This window comes from Patagioenas fasciata, chromosome 6 (genome assembly GCF_037038585.1).
Source record: "Patagioenas fasciata isolate bPatFas1 chromosome 6, bPatFas1.hap1, whole genome shotgun sequence".
NCBI lineage: Eukaryota > Metazoa > Chordata > Aves > Columbiformes > Columbidae > Patagioenas > Patagioenas fasciata.
The window spans coordinates 26,949,595-26,971,797 of NC_092525.1; the positions used below are offsets into that span (position 1 = coordinate 26,949,595).

General features: G+C 36.8%; 2 protein-coding genes across 15 annotated transcripts in view; both read right to left on the minus strand.

Annotated features, from left to right (window-relative positions):
• The window catches only part of KIF14 (kinesin family member 14), a 38,911-nt gene extending 25,479 nt beyond the window's left edge, over positions 1 to 13,432 (minus strand). For 5 of the 8 annotated variants that reach the window (XR_011739770.1, XR_010651659.2, XR_011739768.1 and 2 more), the window contains exons 1-15: positions 11,913 to 13,430; positions 9,001 to 10,182; positions 8,388 to 8,642; positions 7,934 to 8,021; positions 5,927 to 6,025; positions 4,585 to 4,637; positions 4,205 to 4,235; positions 3,759 to 3,866; positions 2,603 to 2,716; positions 1,922 to 2,040; positions 1,418 to 1,590; positions 886 to 1,033; positions 724 to 787; positions 327 to 511; positions 92 to 194 (exon numbers count right to left, since the gene is read on the minus strand). Coding sequence is in view for 4 of the 8 variants with exons in the window: in XM_065842044.2 (XP_065698116.2) it covers positions 92 to 194; positions 327 to 511; positions 724 to 787; positions 886 to 1,033; positions 1,418 to 1,590; positions 1,922 to 2,040; positions 2,603 to 2,716; positions 3,759 to 3,866; positions 4,205 to 4,235; positions 4,585 to 4,637; positions 5,927 to 6,025; positions 7,934 to 8,021; positions 8,388 to 8,642; positions 9,001 to 10,094 (2,634 nt within the window). In the remaining 4 variants the exon portion in view is untranslated. Of the gene's footprint in view, positions 1 to 91; positions 195 to 326; positions 512 to 723; positions 788 to 885; positions 1,034 to 1,417; positions 1,591 to 1,921; positions 2,041 to 2,602; positions 2,717 to 3,758; positions 3,867 to 4,204; positions 4,236 to 4,584; positions 4,638 to 5,926; positions 6,026 to 7,933; positions 8,022 to 8,387; positions 8,643 to 9,000; positions 10,183 to 11,799; positions 11,824 to 11,912 lie in introns of those variants that run through there. The other 3 variants (XM_071810325.1, XM_071810327.1, XM_071810326.1) reach the window with 3 other exon arrangements.
• Positions 13,433 to 13,714: 282 nt separating this feature from the next.
• Positions 13,715 to 22,203, minus strand: part of DDX59 (DEAD-box helicase 59) — a 28,422-nt gene continuing 19,933 nt past the window's right edge. For all 7 annotated transcript variants that reach the window (XM_071810330.1, XM_065842668.2, XM_065842671.2 and 4 more), the window contains 7 exons: positions 21,166 to 21,995; positions 18,773 to 18,940; positions 18,121 to 18,210; positions 17,470 to 17,721; positions 16,426 to 16,578; positions 15,788 to 15,916; positions 13,715 to 14,053 (listed from right to left, as the gene is read on the minus strand). In XM_071810330.1, the coding sequence (XP_071666431.1) occupies positions 13,790 to 14,053; positions 15,788 to 15,916; positions 16,426 to 16,578; positions 17,470 to 17,721; positions 18,121 to 18,210; positions 18,773 to 18,940; positions 21,166 to 21,984 (1,875 nt within the window). In that variant the 5' untranslated portion in view covers positions 21,985 to 21,995 and the 3' untranslated portion in view covers positions 13,715 to 13,789. The remainder of the gene's footprint in view (positions 14,054 to 15,787; positions 15,917 to 16,425; positions 16,579 to 17,469; positions 17,722 to 18,120; positions 18,211 to 18,772; positions 18,941 to 21,165; positions 21,996 to 22,203) is intronic.

Sequence of the window (22,203 nt, forward strand, 5' to 3'; positions counted from 1 at the left end):
CTAAAAAGAACCTGCAGTCTGAAGTTGTAATATTAACAGAGCTAAGAAATCCATGCATGCACACATAACTCTTACCAAATCAATTACTTACATGATGCAGAACTGTTGGGTCTAAAATGCATTTCCCATTTACATATGTCTTTGCTTCTCTCAGTGGAATAATACTCACTTTGCCATCAATATTTTTTACAACACTAAAAACAAGAAACATTTGCGGTATCAGTAGCTCCTGTTAACTGCTAGTTATGTTACTTAATAGACTAAAATTTATGCCTTTTTTATTTATTTCCTGCTCTCACTTCAAGTATAAAAAGAATACTACATACCAATGGTCATCAGCAATTAGCACTCCGGAAAGCTGGATATCATGTTTCGCATTTGGTGTATACCTTCCAACTGTAGTTTCTCCTTCTTTGATCATATACAACAGCACCTCAGAAAGCTGAGGATCTTCATTAAGATTGACAAGGTTTGGTAAATGATTATCCATTTTGAATGCAATTCCTGCTTTCTAGATAAAAGAGAGCTCTGAATAATAAACAATTTGTTTTGTGCCTTCAAATATCTATATCAATTTTTTCTAAGCCATCACAGTAGTCAGTTAGAAGAATAGCATTAAGGAAACCAGATCTTACAACTATTCCAATTCTTCCGCAAGGTTTGTTCATGTTATATTTTCTGTACTATCTCCTACAGAAAGCAAAGTGAAGAAAGTAAATGTACCTGCAATTCTTTTATATCTTCTAATTTCCTTTTTTCGGCTTGTTCAAATTTTTCTTTCCAGGCCCTTAATATATTTAAGGGAAAATAAAACAACGTATTAGAAAAAAAAATACAGCATATAAATTTCACCATTTCTATTTTCATGTAAGACAACTGCCCAACCTTTGCATCTCTGCCATGTCCCTCTCCTGCCGGTGCAATTTTATCCTTAGAGACGTTATTTCCTGCAAATAACGTCTGTATTTTTCAGGATCGGTGTTCAGAGCACTTCTCTGGGCTGCCTTCAGTTTTTCAATTTCAGCTTTCAATTCTAAATTAAACAAACCAGACACACAGCACACACAAAAAACAAAGACAAAATATGGTTTAGACATTTTAGTACAAGAGTAAAAAATTAATCCTATTATTTAATTAAAAATGAGATACCTTTTCTAATTCTAGGTTCTCAGGTATAGCCTAAGATACCACCTGAACTTAGTCAAAAAACAAACAAACCAACCCCACAAACAAAATGAACAAAAAACAGCTGACAAAGAATAATAATATTCAAAGGAAGATACCCTAGGTTGCATTAGCCTGTTTGACTAGTAGCCCAGTCAACACAATAGATTATTCATAGTAACAACTCCTATGCAGCAAAAAGTTAAATACATGCAAATGAAAGACCCTCAAAGACTGCAGATGTCAACCTCACCTCTGATTAGTTTGGCATTCACATCTTCATTTACTTTAGCAATGTTGATAATTGAACGAGCCTGTTTTGCATAGCGAAGAGTGCTGAGTGTTTCTTCTGTGCTGCTAGCAGCTGGACTTATTGTGGCAATCATAGCAGTTTGTGAATTTCCACCCAGACTTTCCTTTAACAACCTTCATTTGACAGGAGAGTAGAAGTCAATCCTCAGGCCCCAACATTGAAATAAAAATGAAACTTCTTAAACTGGACAGATTACAAAATACCTAAGGTCTTGCTACTTATTTGAGAGTGATTGTTAGATACTTGAAACACAAACCAAGGCCCTGCTTATTCGTCTTTACGTGATGCAACAGGCTAATTTCTTCCCTCCACAATTTATTTGAGAGAGAGGGAGGGAAGGTGACAGGGAGGAAAGGGATGTGATGTGACGTCTCCTGAATAGAAGAATCCACGATCTGAGAAAGCCTTTACTTCTACATAAAAAAAATTCTGAAGCATACATACCAAGTAAGGACAGATTCCCGGTAAGGAATGAAAGTTTTCTTTCCATTTTGAGATTGTTTGGAGAGTGCAGAAATAACCTTTCCAAGTGTTAACAACGATTTATTGATACTCACACCCTCCTACACAAAGCAAAAATAAAGTAATTATAACATGGTTGTGTTTTCTTGTATGATGTTACAGTGATTTAACTGTGCTTATTCAACATATGGTACAGCTGTAGCATATTAGATGTCACTGCTGATTGAAAAAACAGCAATAAGATGCAAGAATAGCCTAGAAGATCTTCATTTGGAAAGAACAGAGACCCCGACTTTAAAATAAGCACTGTGACAAATCATCAAACTTAAGATGGCAGCTTGAAAGAAAGTCTCTTACTAGAAACTCTGTTTACTTAAAAATCCCCAAAGAAGTGGCAACCCCCAGCTCCATGCAATATCCAATTCATTATTTGGGAAGCCACGTGGACAGTTTTTTCTCATTCTTTCTAAAGGATCAGTAGGCGTATAATAGCACAGGGAGCACTGTCCTAAGCAAGATCTGGCCTGCCATACTGTGTGCTCAGCCCAGCTTCTTAGGGCCATCACCCTCACCAGCAAAATGCTGTGCAATATTTATAAGCATAACTGCAGTCCTTGGAGGTGAGGATGCTTTGCAGTCAATCCTTTTCCAGTCTTGGTTTACCTTCAGCCTTTCTCCAGTGGTCTGAGCTCTTGAGCAGCATTCACTGCCAGCTAGATCAATCAGATTTATGTGACTGCTAAGCCTGTGATCACGTTCTTCATCCACAAATTCTACCTGGGAAAAAAGGGAGAAGTTTGCATTCGAACCAAAACAAAAACCCTGAGGACAAGCTGTTCACTTTAAATCCATAAAAAATTGACACTTCCGTTTACTTTTGACAGGATACCTTCGTGTACATCCCTTGAAGGAGACTAACTTCAGACATTCAACCATAGTATCAACTGTTTGTAGTTGAATAACTGTATAAGCATAAAATGCACAAACAACAGATTAGCCAAGTACAGGTTTGGGTCTGAAGCTTGACTGTTGCAGCTATTCAATACCAACAGAAAACAATAAACTGTTACTGACTTCATCCAATGAAGATCAGCTAAGTAGCCAGCAGAAAAGTCTCTGGACTAGTTCTGATGGGGGGGGAGGCGGGGGAGGGAGGCACAAAATCTAGAGGGGAAGAAGGAAGGATTAGCAAATTGGGTCAAAAAATTAAAGCTACCAAGAACAAAAAGCCCAACCCAACAAGCTATTTGTGAACGGAGAAAACTGGCAATCTGTAGAGTTATGAGGAGCTCTACCTATTTCACTTCTGACTTCAGCCTCATCTCACTAAGTCAGGTTTTGTCTCTTACGCATCTGTAAATCAGATGAAGAGTTGCAGTCCCTATATCCTGGATGCACATGGGTAAGAGAGGTATCCTGAAGCAAGGTAACTTTACACAGTGAACTGTGTTGAAACTGAGTAGAAACTGCATCTTGTGCCATTGTCTCAGCTCACCACCTGTAGAAATTTGGCACAGCTATCCACCTTGCATGGCCTAACCTTCTTCAAAGCTAATATGTATTGGCACCAGTGGGAAATTAGGTATGGCCTCAAATTGTATTCCAGTTACATCTCACAACTCTAAGAACCTTGGAACTACACTCCTAGATATGCCAGTCTAGATACATCTAATATTGCTGCTATAAATATATCATCAGAATCTACTCAAAACATGTAAAATAAAACAAGTTTTGCATTTTCAAGTATATTCTCACAACAATTTCCTAGTCAGCATATAAGATGACTTTTTACTACCCAATTTGAACAGATACAAAATACCTTGGTTTGTGTCATGACAAGGGTGAAGACAGAATGAGATCTAGAACTCTTGTCATTCATTACTGTAGCAGCTGTTGCTCTCTGCTTATTTCCTAGTTCAAGCCAACTCTGTAAGAGATAGAAGTCAGGATGTAAAACCAAAACCTACTTTGGATAGTTAACTGCAGCTTACAATGTTCGCAAATAAAGTTATTAACAGAAAAGATAACTATATAAGGGAAGAATTAAGTTTAAGAGATAACCATGTGAAGAGAGTGAAGCTTGCCTGTATGTATGCACTTAGCTCCATTCTACAGGACTGCTCTTCATTATCCTTTTACAAAATATAGACTACTAGGCAGTCTGTAAAGCATTTTCTTCCCATCTCTGAAATTTAGTTTTCAGCAGTGAAGGAAGGAGCAAGTATAAATATTTTTATTCCCTTTTGGTAACCAAATAACTCTTACCTGGATATCGGAGTAAGAACTGACAACATTCCTAAAGTAGGGGAAAAAGAAAAGTTTGTGTTCAGGCTGTTTTCTTTCTACATTTTTCAGTGCTGTCTGAGTTTTGACACATTTCCCCAGTTACAGACACAAAGCAAATATAACATGAAAGCTCCAGTCTTGAGAATTCCACACATCTATTTCACTAAAGTAATACACTAAAGGAAACATGCCAAGTCAAGCTAGACATGGGTATGCATTTTTGTAAAAACTACAGGATACTAAGATCTTGCCTAATTTACTGGTGAGCATACAAGTTTTCACAGAGCCTCAAGGTAATAATTAGCACACACTTTCAGGATTACACAAGACCTATCAAAATGAAAACAGTTAAGACTTACACTGTCAGGCCTTCCACATATGGTCCCAACACTGGATGTTCTCTTACACGAAGCTAGTGAGAATAATTTTAAAAGAAAAATTATTAGGAGTGCAGTAGTTAGACCTCACAATCAGGAATATCTTAAAATTAAGAGAAAGCCTATCTACATCCCTAGCATGACATTTATCATCAACAAAACTTAGCATGAATCAACTAGAACAATATTTTCAGGAAAATACTTACAACTGAATTTCTCCAAAACCCAATTTTCTGTGATATATATCTATCAAGTTTCCAAGTTAAATAGCTTGGCTCAAAATCACTGCCAAAATTCAGATGAAATCACTGCTACTATAAACAAGGCAGTATAGTTTTTATATGACTAGTCCACGTAAGTCCCAAGTTTAGGATAAAGGACTTATTTCAACAGCAAGTTGAATGCAGTATACCTTCTTTATCATAAAAGAATAAGACGAGAGGAGAGGGAAAGGAGGAGGAGACCAGGGGGAGAGGGGGAAGAGGAGGAGGGGGAGAGGGGGAAGAGGAGGAGGGGGAGAGGGGGAAGAGGAGGAGGGGGAGAGGGGGAAGAACTTCCTGGCAGCCCCATGGTTCTAAGCAGTAAATTATCCAGGGCCAAGAATCTGAAAGATACTATCCACATCTTGGTGCTAAGCTCTGTTACAGTTTAAGGCCTAGAAGAACTTAGCTGAAAGAAAAATCACTAAAAAAGAGAACTGGTCTTGTTTTTAACAAAACCAAGACAGCTCTTACATGATAGTAGTTTTCTGTAGCTGGGCACTATAAATATACAGAGGAAACAAAGTAGAGAAAAATTCTCCCTTTGCAAATATTAACATTTTTTCATGTACTTTGGACTGCAATTAGATGCATTGGGTCAGTGGCAAAGGTATCCCAGCAGACAACACTACATAGATGTTTTCAGAAAGTGAATGGCTGTTTCTTAATTACAAGATTATAACTCAAATTATATTGCACAGAATAGTCTTAATGCAACCTGGACATTTAGATAAATACTAGTCTAAGAGACTTTTTATAAAGGCTGATAAGATCATCTTCATTTTGCAGATAAGGAAAGATGCTAACAACAATTTTGAGACATTCTGCTGAATTTTTTTTGTTTCTATTCCAGCAAGAATTTGTTTTGCTTAGCATTTCTTAAGTGCCAAGCATTTTACTTGCAGTTATATACTAAGATTTATTAATTGAATCCCATTATTCACAACAATCTAAAGTATTTAGATAACAAAACAATGGTCACTTGTCATTTGTGCATTTTTGTGTAGAGAATAGATGCCACTACTTTTAGATTATGCATATACTTTTTTCTGCGAGCAACTTACTGGTTGTTTCTTCTGTCCACTTTCAGCTTTAAAGACTAGTAAGTCATGAATTTTCTCATTGTATACTTCGAAAAAGCTCATTTCAAGATGATACAAAATCTAATAAAATTAATAAGAGAGTTATTAATATAGTCCACAAAATATCATCCTTTGTTTCAAAAATTAACCTAGATTAACAGATCCTGCTATTCAATGTTACAAGCATTTGTACTGAAAGGACTTTCCAAGGGAAACGATATCCTAAATCAGGGACCTACTGTTGCCAAGAATACAATTTATTTGAATTCCATCCACAGCCATTCCCAGAAGATAGCTATTAAGCTTAAAAAAATGTATATACATCCACCTCAGAAGATTCAGTGTTGCTTTTTTAGTACATGAAAGCACAGTTTTGTTTGCACCTGCAGTAGTGTCATTTCCCTTAGGGACTGCACTTCTACAACATGATACATGTAACAGAGAAAGCATGGATTGATGTTGTCAACATCCTGACGTGGAACAGAATAACCTAATGGAAAGATAAACCTTGAGTCTGACTACAGCCATTTAAAAAACAAACAAAAAAAAAACCCCAACAAACTTAAACGAAAACACATCTACTTCCTCTGAAGGCATCCAGGTCATCTTTTATTTTTTCCTCTTCCTGCCCTCCCCCCCCCCCCCCGCCTTTTCTTTTAAATAAAACAGAATTCTATTTAAGAGACAAATAAGATTGAAGAAAAAACCTGAAGTCAGAAATACAAGACTAGAGACAATCTGCAGCAACTGAATCACCTATTCACAATGCACAAACAAAGGAATAACAAACATACCTAGCAGCACTGCATTTTTAGCAATTATATTCTCTAGCCAAACTGAGTAATAAATAACCTTCTTAGATTTCTCCATGTCTATCAAATCTACAGTAGGATGAGAATATTACATGTTCACTGTTATCAGGATTTAGAGTCCAGAATTCAAGCAGAAAGCAATAAAGAAATTTGGAATAGTTGAAAACAGAGAAGTTTGCCTGCATAAGTTTAACTGAATGTTAAGCTCTACTGACCTGTTCTTACAGACACAGACAAACATACAAAGAATGCAAAGAACAGCCTCTGTCAACAGCATGTTTTGCATCAGATATTCCTTATCCAAGAAAGACTCAGTTTGGGTTTTTTCTTCTTAAGACACGAAATGAGTAGTTCATATTTTTAAGAATTTAAGTTAATTGTGTCTCCAGTTATGAATCTCTAAATTTACCATTACTACACCAATTAATTGGGGCAGAAACAGAATGTAACCCTTCATTAAAGCACTCTGGAAAGGATTACTACTTTGTTATTTTTAAATCCACATACCATAGGTGTAAGACAGGAATTCAAATCAAAAAACATTGTGATCAGACAAAACATTCCCACCCCCTCTCAGAAGACCACTCTTTCACACACAGTTATTTAGGAATAAAGATCTGTTTCCCAAACAGAGAAGAAAACAAAATCTTATTTACAACAAAAATTTTGAAGTCTTAAAAATTTTTTTTTTAAATTTCAGCAAGAATACTGAGCTAGAATACTAAAATTAGAATACTAAGATGCATTTCACTTTGATATGTGACAATGTTTAAAGATAAATTCATACTTTTGAGTTCTAATTTAACATGCCTCCACTAAAACTATGGTACCCACTAGGATTTCTTTTTACCTTACCTTATATAAATCTTATCTTGTAAGACATGCTCTATAGAGGAAAGAATCCTGCTCTTGTGACACATCAAAAATATCAGGGCCATATTTCTTTTTTACATTATTGTCATTAAGGAAGCAAAATAATGTTGATTTTGACTATTTAAGGAACCCTGTTAATCAGAAGTACTAACAGAAATAAGATCTGAATCAGCAAAAGAATACAGACATTAATAAATTACTCACCACTAAGGTATAAAATGAAAGAATGCAACAGGTAGCAAAATACTGAAATGCATCAGTTTCCTCATAATTCAGTGTAAGATCAATGGCATAAGCACCCTACCTGTTGCTTGTCCATTTGTGCTATTCGAGTAAAAAGATCTTCACAAAGTCTTGGAATTATTCCTCGTTCTTCATCGAATCCCATCATCCTGTAGTTAAAAACCTGCTAGTTCAGTTTTGCAACCTTCTGTAGCTAGTGTTAATATTAATTGTGTAGCTCGGAAGTTGAAATGCCATATGCTTCTAAGTTACAGATGTAATAAGGAACAGAAATCAATCTGGAAAGAGCTTTCATTTTCTTCACTAGACATAGATACATAAAAGTGTTCTACAGCTAACTTTGTCTCAATTATTATAGATATGGTTTTATTATTTTGAATTTGTTTTAAATATGTGAAAACATTTTAACACAATTCAATAACTATGAAATCTATTCCATATAATCTCTTTTCACGACTTTACATTGCATAACAATTGGCTCTTACAGAATTTTAATAACTATTATTAGAACTTACGTGTATGATTTTCCAGAACCAGTCTGCCCATAAGCAAAAAGACAAGTGTTATATCCCTCAAGAGCTCTTTCTAGGAGTGGCACTGCTAAACTTTTATAAATCATCGCTTGACTTGCAAAGTTAGGATGACACTTGTCAAAAGACCAGAAAGAGAAGTCGTAATTGAAGTTGTAAACTTGGTTGGTGGCTGGATTTCGTACCGTTGTCTCTGAACCACTCATGGAGATTACAAGGAGCGAGTTTTCATCTTTCTCTCTGAATAGAAACAAAAAAAGCATAAACTACATGGCTTTAAGTTAGTCTTTTCAATCCATTGCCTATGGAAAATGAAAAGTTCAGTAATCTTTATAAAAAAAGCATAATGAACATACAAAGTATTCAAGCTCAAAATACTTCAGCTAATGCATATGTAAAAAAAAGCGCCAAAGGCCTATAAAGATTTTATCAAGAATTTTCACTTTGTCTTACTGTTGCATGAAATATCAGCTGATTTCAAAGTACGTATTATATCCTTATTGGGTCAATGATTAAACAATTGAAAAAATACAGAGCAGGAATCAACATATATTATAAAAGCCACTATCAGCATCAGAAATAAGCCCAGGATACAAACCTGTTACTGAAAGGCCGTACACGCACAGCTACAGTCACTTTGCTGTTTTCCACTTTGAAAACATCTTTCTCAGTGCTATTGCTCTCAGCCAGAGTTTCTCTGTTCTCTCTTTGTTTTGAACTTGTAGGCACAGAAAGAGAGCTGGAGACACTGGTTTTCTTTTCAGCAAGAATTTGAAGATGAGTAATTAGTTTATTTGAAGTAGACAGAGATGGCTGATCCTGAGAAATACTGTTCTTTGGTGTAAGCTGAAACCTTTCTGTTGAACCTTTTATTGGTGTCCTTGGTCTTTCCAAACTGTTTTGTTTTATCATGAAGTGTTGCGACCTTTGTTTTCCAGCTGGATTATTTATACGACCTTTTTCATTCAGTTGTTCTCCTGATATCCTATTAATATCTTTGGAGGCAACTAATTTTTCTGACTTAGGAACTTCATTTTGCAATCTTGTGTCAGCAGCACTTGTCCTATATTTTAAACGCGTGCATCTATCATTTTCACACAGACCATCAGCAAAGCCAAAGGAATCCTTGCTGCTCAGGTTACACTGCAACTTTGTACTTGACTGACCCTCAGCCGACTTAAAGCTTAGTTTATTATCATGAGTATCATTAATACTTGGCAGAAGTGCAATCTTGTAATGTCTTTGTGCAGCAGAGTCATCATTTTCTTTTCCAGGCACAGTATTCTGATTGATTTTACTATTCTCTATGGAGCCAGTCCTTACACGTCTCTGCAGAGCAAGTTTTTTGCCCATTTGTGTATTTTCCACGCCCTGTGTTGTGTTTGTATGCACTTGTTCACTACTGGCCACTGATTTTTCTCCTGTTCCAGGTCTTCTATGAAGTGTTAATCTGCTTTCAAGTTTAAATGTAGCTGATGGGTCACTCACTTTTTTACAGGCTGAAATCACATAAGTCCTATTTATTTCCTCAGTCTTATTCTGTGAATTTGAAAGCAGACTATCCTTTTCTTCTCCTGATACCTGTGATTTCAATTGTTGCCTAGACAAGGTATTCTGTGAAGAAGTCTTCTGCAAAGTGGTAGCACATTTTGCTTCAGAAGAACTTGTTGCAGGAACTGTGTAAATAGGCATTTTGTCTACCAGCAAGTTAAGATTAGGTTTTCAATAAGTACAAAACTTTTAATAAAAAATCATTTCTAGTTGCTGCTTCTTAAGGAACCTGGGGACACAAAGCAAAAATTTTTTATTATGCTTATGTCCAGTGTGAGTTATGTTTTGGTGCACAGGGAGCTCTTTACACATACTGGAGAATATTAAGTTGCTAAATAATTAACATCTCATTTCACCTCCAGCACTTAAAACAAAAAGTCATTCTTCTATATTTGAATGAATGCTTCTACCAATAGTACACTATTTGATTATATTTATTGAGTTTTATTATTTGTTTCAGAAAGTAAACCAAACATCATGAAGAAGCACCAATTGGTACAAAGAACAATCTATTTAGCAACAAAGATCACACTTCTGCCAAATGATCTACCGTGGTTCCCAAAGAAAGGAAATTCAAGATCATGCTTCCACTCACTCACAATTATTTATGCACATAGTGTTTCACAACTAACAGACTCCAATAGAACAAAGTTATTAACATCAAATAGGAAATCTGTGAACGTAGGAGATTTTTCACAGTATTTTGATATATAAGAAGCACTATCAGAATAGAACACTTAATAAATATGACTACTATAATATGTTTGGACATTATTTTAGTTCACTATAGTACACGCATGCATAGCAAAACAAAAAAGATCCCTCACCTAGGGAACAGAAGAAAAACTGTAAAATGTGTTCCACATCCTTTCTACATGTAATTTTTTAGAATGTTGTAGATACCAAATCCGTACAGAAAAGCATGCTTTCACTGTTGCATATGCATCATAGTTATTGGGTTGTTATATGTTTGACATCACTACCCATCACAGACATGCCAGCTGCAATTAATTTGCTATTAAAAGTCAACAATAAGTCACCTGCCTTACATCCTTCAAAAATTGCACACATCATTAACAAAAGAAGTAGATGGTGGTGGGGGAAAAGGAAAGCAGGAGATGCAGAAGCAACCATTTAAGCATTGCTCCAACAGAAGTTTCTTTTAATGCTACACTTTTAAGTTATAGTTCTTGGAGTACTCTCAGAATTTACGTGATTACATCCACCTCTACATGTGTCATGACTTCAAAGTTTTCACAACTTGAAAGCTGCGAGGAAAGTTTCAAGAATTTCCAGCCAGGATATATTTATTGCTCAATCCAGTTTGACACAGGAAACCACTTACCATGAGCTCTAAAATACATGTTCTGTGTTTCCATTTAGCAGTCAGTAAAAAAACACAGTCGTAAGCCATTAATTGCTTTTGTGTTTTCTGAGAAGACCATCTTTTGCCTTCAACTTTAAAATAAGCAGCAAAATAACAGAAGTTCTCCTCTCCTGTTGCTATAGCTGTGCCTCACAAATATTCACAAAGCTTTTCTGTAGAAACCCTTAATCTCTCCATTAAAATCTCCTTCATTTTAAAATAAGGTTCAAGACTTGTTAAAAGTACACTTGTTCCTCATTTTTAATCGATTACAAATGCTAATTAGAGATGAAACCCAAGTGTTCAAAGCTGAGAAGAAATCGATATATTTACCATCCCTCAGCAAACCCACAGGCGAGACCGCCTAAGACTCTCAGCACAGCCACAGATCCGTTTTACGACCGTGGCGCTCCAGATGCCCCTGGGCCCCGCCGGGTGGCGGAGCCCGCCCGCAGGGAGAAGGCGAGAGCAGCGACTGACCTGAGGGGACTTGGCGGGGCAAGACCTCCGGAGCCCACCGCCCCACACTACCGACCCAGACAACGTGCGGCGAGCAGCCGCAGGGACACCCGCCCCCCGCCCGGACCCCTCACCTCACAGCGGCCGCTCCCCAACCGCCGCCCTCGCGCCGCTCCGGCCAGCCCTCGCGCTCACTCCCTGCCCCGTTTGAATGCGCCGGGCCCGCGGGGATTGGCTCCCGCGGACACCGCGTCAGAACGGGCGGGCCCGGCACTGCCGGAGCCGCCCTCGAGCCCAGAGCGCCCCAGCGGTTCCGAGGCCGCTCCCAGCACCGCGGCCTGTTGCCCGGCCCCAGCGCCCTCCTGAGCGAGGCGTTTCCTGCCCTGCAGGGCTGCCCCGCCGCCGCCAGCCTGCGGCCGATGAGCCCGTTCGCGAACAGAGCCGGCCCGCTACAGGGAGCTGCTCGGCAGGCGGCGGCGAGCAGCGCTCAGAACGCAGCGCTTCTCAGCCCTCCCATCAGAGAAATCGGGAGTGTTGAGAAGAGTGAGGACTGCAGGATGGAAAAGATTATCAAACACCGCTTCACGAAATCTCCACAAGACATAAAAACCGGTCTCTTTCTAAGGATGTGTGCGTTTTGTAACACCTACTGTACTACTAAGCTAATATGAGAAAGTTTAAAAAAAAAGTGCAGCAGAGAAAGACGAAAGAAAAAGTATGGTGGGGGGAGGAAAAGCAAGTTAAAAACTTGAGTTTTTCCCTGTACCAGATTATGTTGTAGTAGTAGCAACAGTGAATAGAAAATAGTAGAATAAATCATAATAAATATGTTTCAGATTAGCAGAATTCATAGCAGGATTCTGTCATTAATAACTATATAAATCTGTTATTATTAAAGAACCCCTGGCACCATCAGCTCCCTTGCAGCAAGTAAGACTTCGTTTCTAGTTGCGGAAAAAAAAAAATCAGCTACTAAATTCAGCTTTTAAAAATTAGTTTGCTACCAAACTAAGTCGTTCTATCGTATTGCTGTCCTTTGGCCAAAGAGCAGACAATGCACAGGGTTAACTTCTAACTACCTGGGACATCTGTCTGCCAAAAAGGGATGATGCATCACAGCAGCACAAAAGGTCTGATGAAACTTATTTCCCAAGCCTCAGCCTAAAATTTAAAAAACACAAAAAAAGTTTTGATTACAACCTGTCTCAGACTTCAGATGTTAAATTGTGCAACACTACCTTAATATGGTTTTGTCCTCATTTCCTAAAAAATTGAAATAGCATCTGGTGTCACAGCACAGCAAGTTACGCTTAAATGAGTAGTAAACAAGTAAATACTATTAGTTTAATTAAATAAGAACACAACTTCTAATTTTAACTTATGTGTCTTATTTTATTTCTCTACAATGAAGTTATACTACTATTTCTGCTGTTGCAAAGTGCTTGAGCCGGACTTTTAAGTGGTTCACAGGCAATAAAGGCAAAACTAATCTTTCAGTACTGTTTACCAACAAAACTTGCATATATGTTCACAAGAAACCCCCAGAGAACATACTGAGGATTCAGAGAAATGTTCCCTGTGGAAGCTTTTATGTAAACTAACAGGAAGAAATTGAAGCTTGTTTTCAGAGACCTGTTGTCTTTTTTTTTGTCTTTTTTTTTTTGTTTTTTAGGGTGTCCTTTGTAAAGGACACAAAGAGTTGTGTTTCACAGAAGTCTGAAATGATTATTCAGAAATATTAAAACAAATAATACTATCTCAGCTTATGTTGCAAGCAACGCCAAAGACTACCGGTTTTGAAAAAGGGTTACATGGATTATTTTTACTAGGCCTGACTGTAATTCAAGCCCGCAACAGTCTGTATTTCAAAATGAATGAAATAAAAATGAGACTCCTCAAAAAAATGAATATATTAACTTCTTTTAAAAAGGCAACATACAAAGCAACATAATTCCACATTTATTTTTAATCACACTTTCATTATAATTACATAACTATAAACATATCTTTATTACCTCTGATAATTATTTTTGTCGTGTTTTCTAATAATGTCCGTAATATTATCTCCTGTTACAAGGCTATTCTGTAATTGTTTAAGTCTCTGTTGTTCCCTTCTTTTTTGGTCATGAAGATATGGGGAATTAAGCAGCTGTGGGGGAAGAATGGTGCCCGTTGGTTTTACTCTCTTCACAACATCCCAAAAGAGCTTCTTGCTGTTGTTATTAATAAAAGTAATTGCAGTTCCACTGTAACCCAACCTTCCTGCTCTTCCAACCTGAAAATGCAAAAACTCATTTTAAGGTAGCAATATTAAAGGGAAATCCTTCATATATCCTTAAAGTTCATTTTCTGTTACAGAACAGCAACTAACCAAAATGACAAGGCCGAATCTTTTTATCTCATCCTCGAAGCACAAAGTTTTAATAAACTTCCTGAATTCAGGAAATGTAGATCTGAAGCTTCAGTTTAAACACATCTAAAATTACCACTTGTTTCTGGGACATACCAGAAGTTCAATATTGATGCTGAGATATATGATACAGCCCATGGGCAAAGGCTTACAGTAAATCTGGTTCGAACAAAATGTTTTTTAAAAAATGCTCGTTACAGCAATGCTACATATATTTATCTTGTATCAAGCACAATATGTACAAGCATGACCTTTAAAAAGTCCTTTCAATGTTCTAGTAACTTTAAATTATTTCTCAGTATTATCCAAAGTGCTCAAACAAATTAGAAAAGAATCTACAAAGACTTTCTATTTTGGAAGAGACAGCAGAGATAGTACACTAATAATGGTATAGTTTTGATGCTAGGAAAGACCATTTTTATTTACTTATTACTTGCCTGAAACTTTAGCAGAAAGACAATTAAAAACCAGAGAGATGTAGTGCAGTTAGTGACACAGAATACTTCAGGAGTTACGAGACTGGATACTTCCAGAGGTCCTTCCCAGCAGTTCAGAACAGGGCTAACTCCAAAGTTAGATCAGCTCACTCCAGGCCTTATCCTATGGAGTTTCAAGCACTTCCAAGCTTACAGATCCCACCACCTCTCTGGGCAGCCTGTTCCACTGCCTGACCACTCTCCTAGGCAAAACATTTTTCCCTGTTACGAGGCCAGAAGAACCTCCCTTGGAGCAAGTTGTGACTGTTTGCTCTCATCCTTTCACTGTGCATCTCCAACAAGAGCCTGGCTCTGTCTACTCTTTAACCACCCATCACCAGACAGAAGACAGCAATTAAACCTCTACTCCAGCCCAAACAAGCCTTGTTCCTTCTGCCTCTCTCCACACATCACATTTGGCAGGCCCCAGACTTTGCCTGGACCCTGCAGTTTGTTGTCTTTTCTTGTTGTGATGGTCTCAAAACTGGACACAGGAGTAGATTACCACAGCTTCTGAAGTGCCAAAAAGAGGGTAATTATTAGTTCTTTCAATCTGCTAGCCAACCTTGGGTTGGGGTGTGTGTATGTATACATAAATAGACACACACATGCACAGCCCACACATCATCTTTTTTAAAGCAAGAAATCCTCAGCAAAAAAATCAGAGGAGATACTGGAGTAGGAAGATGGAATGAAAAGCGAGTTCACACCTGGTTTCCTAATTGCGTTATGTGCACATCCCACACTGCAGATGAGCTGCAGCACAAAGAGGGGTATTTGGCCCTTCTTCACACAGATAGTCAAAACATGGTAAACTTTGCTTTCCATGGACACAAAATGATACAAGAGAATACAAACCAAGAAGAATAATACTGCAAACATAATTGATATAAAACCACTCGTCTAGGTTTTAGTAATTTATATGGGAGATACAAGAACAGTGTTATAGGTATTAGTAATATACATAAGAGACTTACAGAAGAGAGATTCAGCACCTTTCTCTCCTATAAAAACAATATTCTGGAGAGAAAAATATTCTTTATGTCTACATCTAAATTTCCATAGGTGGGTGTCATATTTCAGTACTCTTTTCAAACAATGCTTTAGCAATTTGTTTATTTACCTGATGTACATATTCATCCATACTTGAAGGCATATCAAAATTTACTACCAGTTTGACATTGACAAGGTCAAGCCCTCGTCCAAGGACTCCAGTACTTACTATAACTTCATACTTCTCTTGAAGTAATCCCTGCGAGCGAGGAATAAACAACAATTAATTCTTTTTTCCTTAGTTGTATTTTGAAACTCTCCACGCACAGGCTAGGGTTAGTTATACAGTGTAAGAACACACCCAGTGGGATTATTCTGTTGCAGAAGAGAGAATGCTCCGCCCCTGTATTCTTGATTTAAATAGGAATATAGTTCACAGAGGTAATTAAAGAGAGACCAAAGCCACAATTTTAATTTAAAAAAAAAAATCAATTCAAGTTAAATGCAAATTTAAATTCCCATTCCAAAGCAAATAACCTATGAAATAGTTTCCAGTATTTATTTGAGTTTAAAATAGCATTAGTATCTACAGTTTTGCTTGGTCCCATCTGTCTGTCTGCTCCTCCAGTAACAGTCCAGGTTTTACTGCAGAAAAGCAGTAAATTATGACTTAACTCATTCAAATGAAGCCACCTTGGAAAAAAAAAAAAAAAAAAAAAAAGGCCACTTAAATCTATCAAAACCTCCATAACTTTAGGAGGCACAAACCTGTAATATGTCTGTTCTTTCCACCTGAGACTTTTCAGAATGCATAGCTGTACACTGCAATCCTGTAATCTTATGAACAGCATCACTCAACAGATCTGCTCCTAGTTTACAATCCACAAACACCAACACTGGAGGCTTGAAGAGTTTCTTATCCTGTAAAATCAAACAGTTTGTGTAAGAAGGTATTACAACAGTTTGCTGCTCATTATCAGCAACTTGGATTCAATTTATTCTGCTCACTTTCTCTAATATTAACAACACTTTCAGATGAACAAATGTTCTTAGACTCTAGATAAGAAGGAACAAGATACCAGCCATGAAACTATACCAGTCTGTACATAATAAACATATAATGATTTGTAGACTCACAACCTAAGTTTATATCAATATATGCTTTTTTTGGAAGTCAGAAGCCTTATTTTATTTCTTTAAATGTTACATAATAATTCAGGATTTATTTAAGTTCTGAGGTTCAGTTAAAGATTCTTATTTTCTTATTGGATAACCTCAGCCAAGATGCCAAAATTTCCCCCAAAAGTACTCATAAAAGATATGTCTTACTATTCGTATAAAGAAAAGAAATAACTAAATTAGTTTTCTTTACTGAGTTTTAAAGTGACAAACCACTCCCAGGCCATAAAGCAGCTATAACAGTTTAAGAAAGTCCTGTTCCTCTACCACTCACAGATGACCATTACAAATCTTTGGGATGCCATACTGTGAATCACACACACACACAAAAAAAAAAAAAAAAAAAAAAAAAAAAACAACAAAACAACATTTTTAACTTGGATCCCAGCACAAGAATCTAGTTTGCTCCTGCACAGGATGAGGTGTGAGTCACGGGGGTGGAGTAAACCCTGAAATTGCCATTAAAGCTCCTATGCTGCAGAACTACTGAACTAGTTACACTGCAGTTATATACTTGACCTCACGCCATCTCTTCACTACACACAGATGAGAATTAAAGACAAGAACCTGACAGATGTGTAAAGACATTAATAATTTTATAAGTTGTTTTTACAAAAAACACACTACACTTACATTTAGTATTTCAAACAGCTTTTTCTTTTTAGATGGTTCTTCTACCCACAAGATAATTTGGCGAACATTGGAACATGGCAGATTCTTTTCTCCAATTGTTATTCTTACAAAATTGTGTAGAAGCTGATTTGCCAAGTGTTCGATGCCCACTGGAATCGTGGCTGACACCAGTATGGTTTGATGATCGTGAGAGATGTCTTCCAAAATATCCAACACTTGCTGCTGGAAACCCATTTTTAACATGGTATCCACCTAAGTGAAAAATATTACATTTGTAACAGATTTTTCCATAAACAGCAGAATCCTGAACTTGAATTGAGAGAAGAACCATAATGTGTATGATTGGCATGTAATAATCCAAATGCTGGAGTATTTTCAGTCAGAAGAAATGCCAGGTGAGAAAATTAAAAATGAATGGTTCACACTGGTCTAGCAGCATTACCTTGTCAGGTATTTAAGGCTTTTATAGACAATAGAACATGCATTGTTCAAATGCATTTCAAATTGTGTTAAAAATAATTTTTCTCTTTAAAAATATATTTTATCTTTATAATGAACACTCTGTATGCTTAATTAATTTGATTAGGCACCCACACTGGCTCTTCAAGGACCTCTGTATAGGCAATATAGCTCCAATAACCAGAAACTTACTTCATCCACCACTACAATTTTTATGCCATGCAGTTGAACAGAACTTTGCTTTAAAATCTCAAGAAGTCTTCCAGGTGTTGCTATTATAATCTAACAAAAGACAAAAACAAACAAACAAATAAGAGCAGTTAGAAATTCCATTACAAGACAGATGACTGTCCTAGAAAAACTGTAAAGTTACAGCACGCAGGTGAGAAGGGCACTAACTGGTGAAATTACTTACATTCAAGTAAGTCCTAAAATATTTATAGATAACTTAATATACTATGAAACCTCAAAAGGGAAATGGACCTTTTAGAACTCTAATGGAAGCGTCTAAACATAAGCAATGTAATCTGCATTAAAAACAAACTATCTTTGCTATAAACTATAACTCCTTGTCTAAAAAATGGCTTCTTTCAGCCTTTGAAAGCAGCAGTATCATGTGTAAAACTTTTTCAAAACCAAAAAAGCTATTATATGTTTAAGCAGAAATCAAAACATTTAAAGAAAAAAAAAAAAACTTTGAAGTTTTCAAGGGCTAACAATATTTTAGTAGTTTAGACTTAGGAAAAACACATCTTTGTGTGTCCACACGTCAACAGTATAATTTTTCTGTGAATGCCATGAAAACGAAACTCTCTGCAGGATCTTTCCAGGTCATAGTCCTTACCTTAACACTCTGTTTGAGACGATGGAGCTGTGGTGGCAGTGGTAAACCTCCCACTAGGAGAACTGTTCTCATGTTTGGTAAACCAGCCATCAGTTCTTTGGCTTGTCTCTCTATCTGAATTGCTAACTCCCTTGTTGGTGCCAAAATAAGGGCAGATGGAGTTTCAGCCTAGAAAGAGCAGGGGAAATCTATTAAACATGGAACTGCCTTATTATTTAGACAAAAATATTTCAAGATTAAAATCTTCCAGCTACTGTGGATACAACTGGATTGCTAATACCCTTTCTATGTGAAGACAGAAGGATTACACCTTTAACAGGCCAGGGAAGTCTATCCCTCAATTACTCAACTTTTGAAAACAAAAAATCAATGTATGTGTTAAATACACTGTGAGAATACCTTCCTGACAATGAAAAACACCCAAGAAAGATTGTTTTTTTTTCTATTTTAGTTATTGCACTTAATCTATAACAGATATTCAGAATAAATCCCACATGAACTCAAAACACAGGATGATAGTTGAATCTAGAGTCATTAAAAAGAGGTTTAGAAGTCTTGGTATTACAGGAACAGACTATTTCCCTTTACTGCCTTGCACATCACTAAGTAAAAACATTAGGTATTAGCCAGAGAAGATAAGCAGTGATAAGAACTTTATACAGCAAAAACATGTGTCTTTGAAATTCAAAAACAAAATCAAAAACCCTTCTGACCCGCTATTAGTCAGCCAGGTAGAGATGAATCATTAAAGTCGTACAGTCTTAATTTGTCTTTTGTTCCTTATATATATGGACCTTCAAAGAAATTACCAGCTCTGATACTTCTGCAATCCAGAAGACAAAAAACTACTGGTAGTAATTCCTCTCAGATTAGCATAGATTCCTGATTCCAGTTAACACATACTAACAAAATAAAATGTACATAAGGTAAAACAGGGGGCCAAGGGGAAAGGTAGAAAAACGGTCTAGCTCCAAGGTGCATTATTTCAGTAATACTGATCACCATTTCAGCAAATAAAGCTCTCTTATATACTGGTACTACAATCACGAACTCAACAGTTTTCTGGGTGGTATGTGTTTCTGTGTTTCTTTCTGGTCTTTAACTGGAATATTTACAAGTGACCAACAGTATGAAGTTGTTCCTATCCCACTGTATCATTAAAGGAACTACATTGTTAAACACTTCTGTCAAGAAAGGCTTTTTGAGTAATTTTCAACTGAGCAACAGTGTTTAACTGAACAACTTACTGCCACAAAAGCAGGTATTTACGTAGATGTGGAGAAGCCAGGAACTGTCAAACATTTCATAACCAGATTACCCCTATGCTCTTAACATGTCATCTCCTTTCATGTTAAAAATGAAAATTTTTTTCAACAACAAAATTTTGTGATGTATACATTAACTTGTAACCTGGAGATGAAGAATAAGATCATGTAGAGAAATATTATTCATTGAGGCTCCAATTTTGTGCATGTTATTGTAAGCATTTAACTGTCTTGCAGACTTAAAAGACAATCAGACAGAAGAGGTACTGGGCTGTAATACTCCTGTTCTTAAATGTTCCCATATAATAATTCCATTCTTAAAACTAATGCTATCGCACTTTAAAAGAGTCACTTAAATAATCTTTATTCATTTGAAAAAAATCATTGAAAAAAATAAATACATGTGTGTATGTTAGTTTACCTTATAAAGGCATCTAAACAGTCTCAAACATCAACTAGAATCAGATCCAAAATTTTCGAATATATTCTTATTCATCCCTTTCTGAATAAAACTGTTAAAGCAAAAAGCAATACTGAAGCACACACATGTACAGTATACTGTTTGCCATTACTTCTCATCACACATTCATGTTCTTTACAAAGCTAAAGTTCTCTTAATTGCTTTTTCCCACAGTACCAAAGGAGAGACTATATAACTCAAGGATTTCAGAAATTATATAATCCCAAATTCCTGTAGTTATTTGATGGTCAGCTGAACATACTCCAACAGAAATGACTCTCTGAAAGTACACAAATGCCAAAAAATCCCTTTTGGCCATCTGAATTATCAAGATATAGGAACAAATACTAAAAGAGTGCCTGCAATTACTTTTGCTTGCTATTTTAATTCAGGTAGGAAATTTACCACAGAATTAAGTTACCCTTTTTAACAAGGAGAAACGGTACACTAGGTAGTATTAATAGAGTTGTTCTATCTCCTGACCAAAGCGGAAAAACATTCAAAGTCATTAAATGTAATCAGCACCTCCCCCTGAGAAACAATGCTCCAAAAGTAGAACAAATCACTGAATGTCAATTAAAACCCATGCAATCACATTCTCAGTTATACTGGGAATCCAAGAGACAAAGTTGCAAACCACTTTCTTCAAACACACGAAGTTTCATTACCTCTTTCAAAACCTTCATAATAACAGGGAGTAGGAAGGCAGCTGTTTTTCCCGAGCCGGTGTCTGCACTAGCCACAATATCCCTCCCTAGTAGTCCAACGGGGATCATTTGCATTTGGATGGGAGTCGGGACTTCATAGCCAGAATTCTTTAAATTATGGTTTAAAGTTTCAGGAAAACCACAGTGTTCAAACTCTATAATTGGTCTTGGAACGTGCTGGCCCTGGACAGCAATACCTAACTGCAGATTAAGGTCCTCAATCTGCTCATCTCGCAAACCTAAAATAAAGGAATGATCTTTGTAGAAATAAGGTGTATTAAGCAGGTGAGTTTCTGCTTGAGTTTCTGCTTTTGTGAGTTGATCAGTTTTTAGCTTTTTTTCCTTTTCTTGATGTTGTAGAAGGTGTTTGGCTTTACATTCCAAGCTACAAACATCTTCATCTGTTTTATCACAGATATACTCTCCATAACGACCACACACAACACATACAGGTTCTCCAGGTTCTGCCCAACGCTGAGATTTGCTGAAGGATTTAATGGGTTCTTCTGAAGAGCTGTCTTCATCAGTATTTTGGTTGTCCGTTCCCAAAGTTGTGTTAGCAACACCAAGACCTCCAGGTACAGGCTCTGTGCTTTCTTTTACAACTTCATTCAAATTGCATCTTGAAGCAGAAGTTTCTGTTCTACCTGACTTACAGTCTTGGAACTCGGTGGTCTCCTCCAGCAAAGATCCTCCAGAAGACAATTTATTTTTCTTAGCTGTACAACTTTTGTCATCATCAGCAGTTCTCTTAACTTTAACAGATCTTGGTAAAAACATGCTTCAGTACACTGGAAATAAAATTGTTACAGTTGTTAGAAACTACCACCATTAAGCAAGGTATTACACATTTTACTGTCACCACATACACAAAACTCCCAAAATCTAGGGAAAAATACATTTGCAAGCCTAGAAATCAACTTTAATACCCTGAGAAGACCTACAAACTGCCTTGTTTAAAAATTCTCTTGGTCTTAACAGCGTTGATGCATTGCAAAG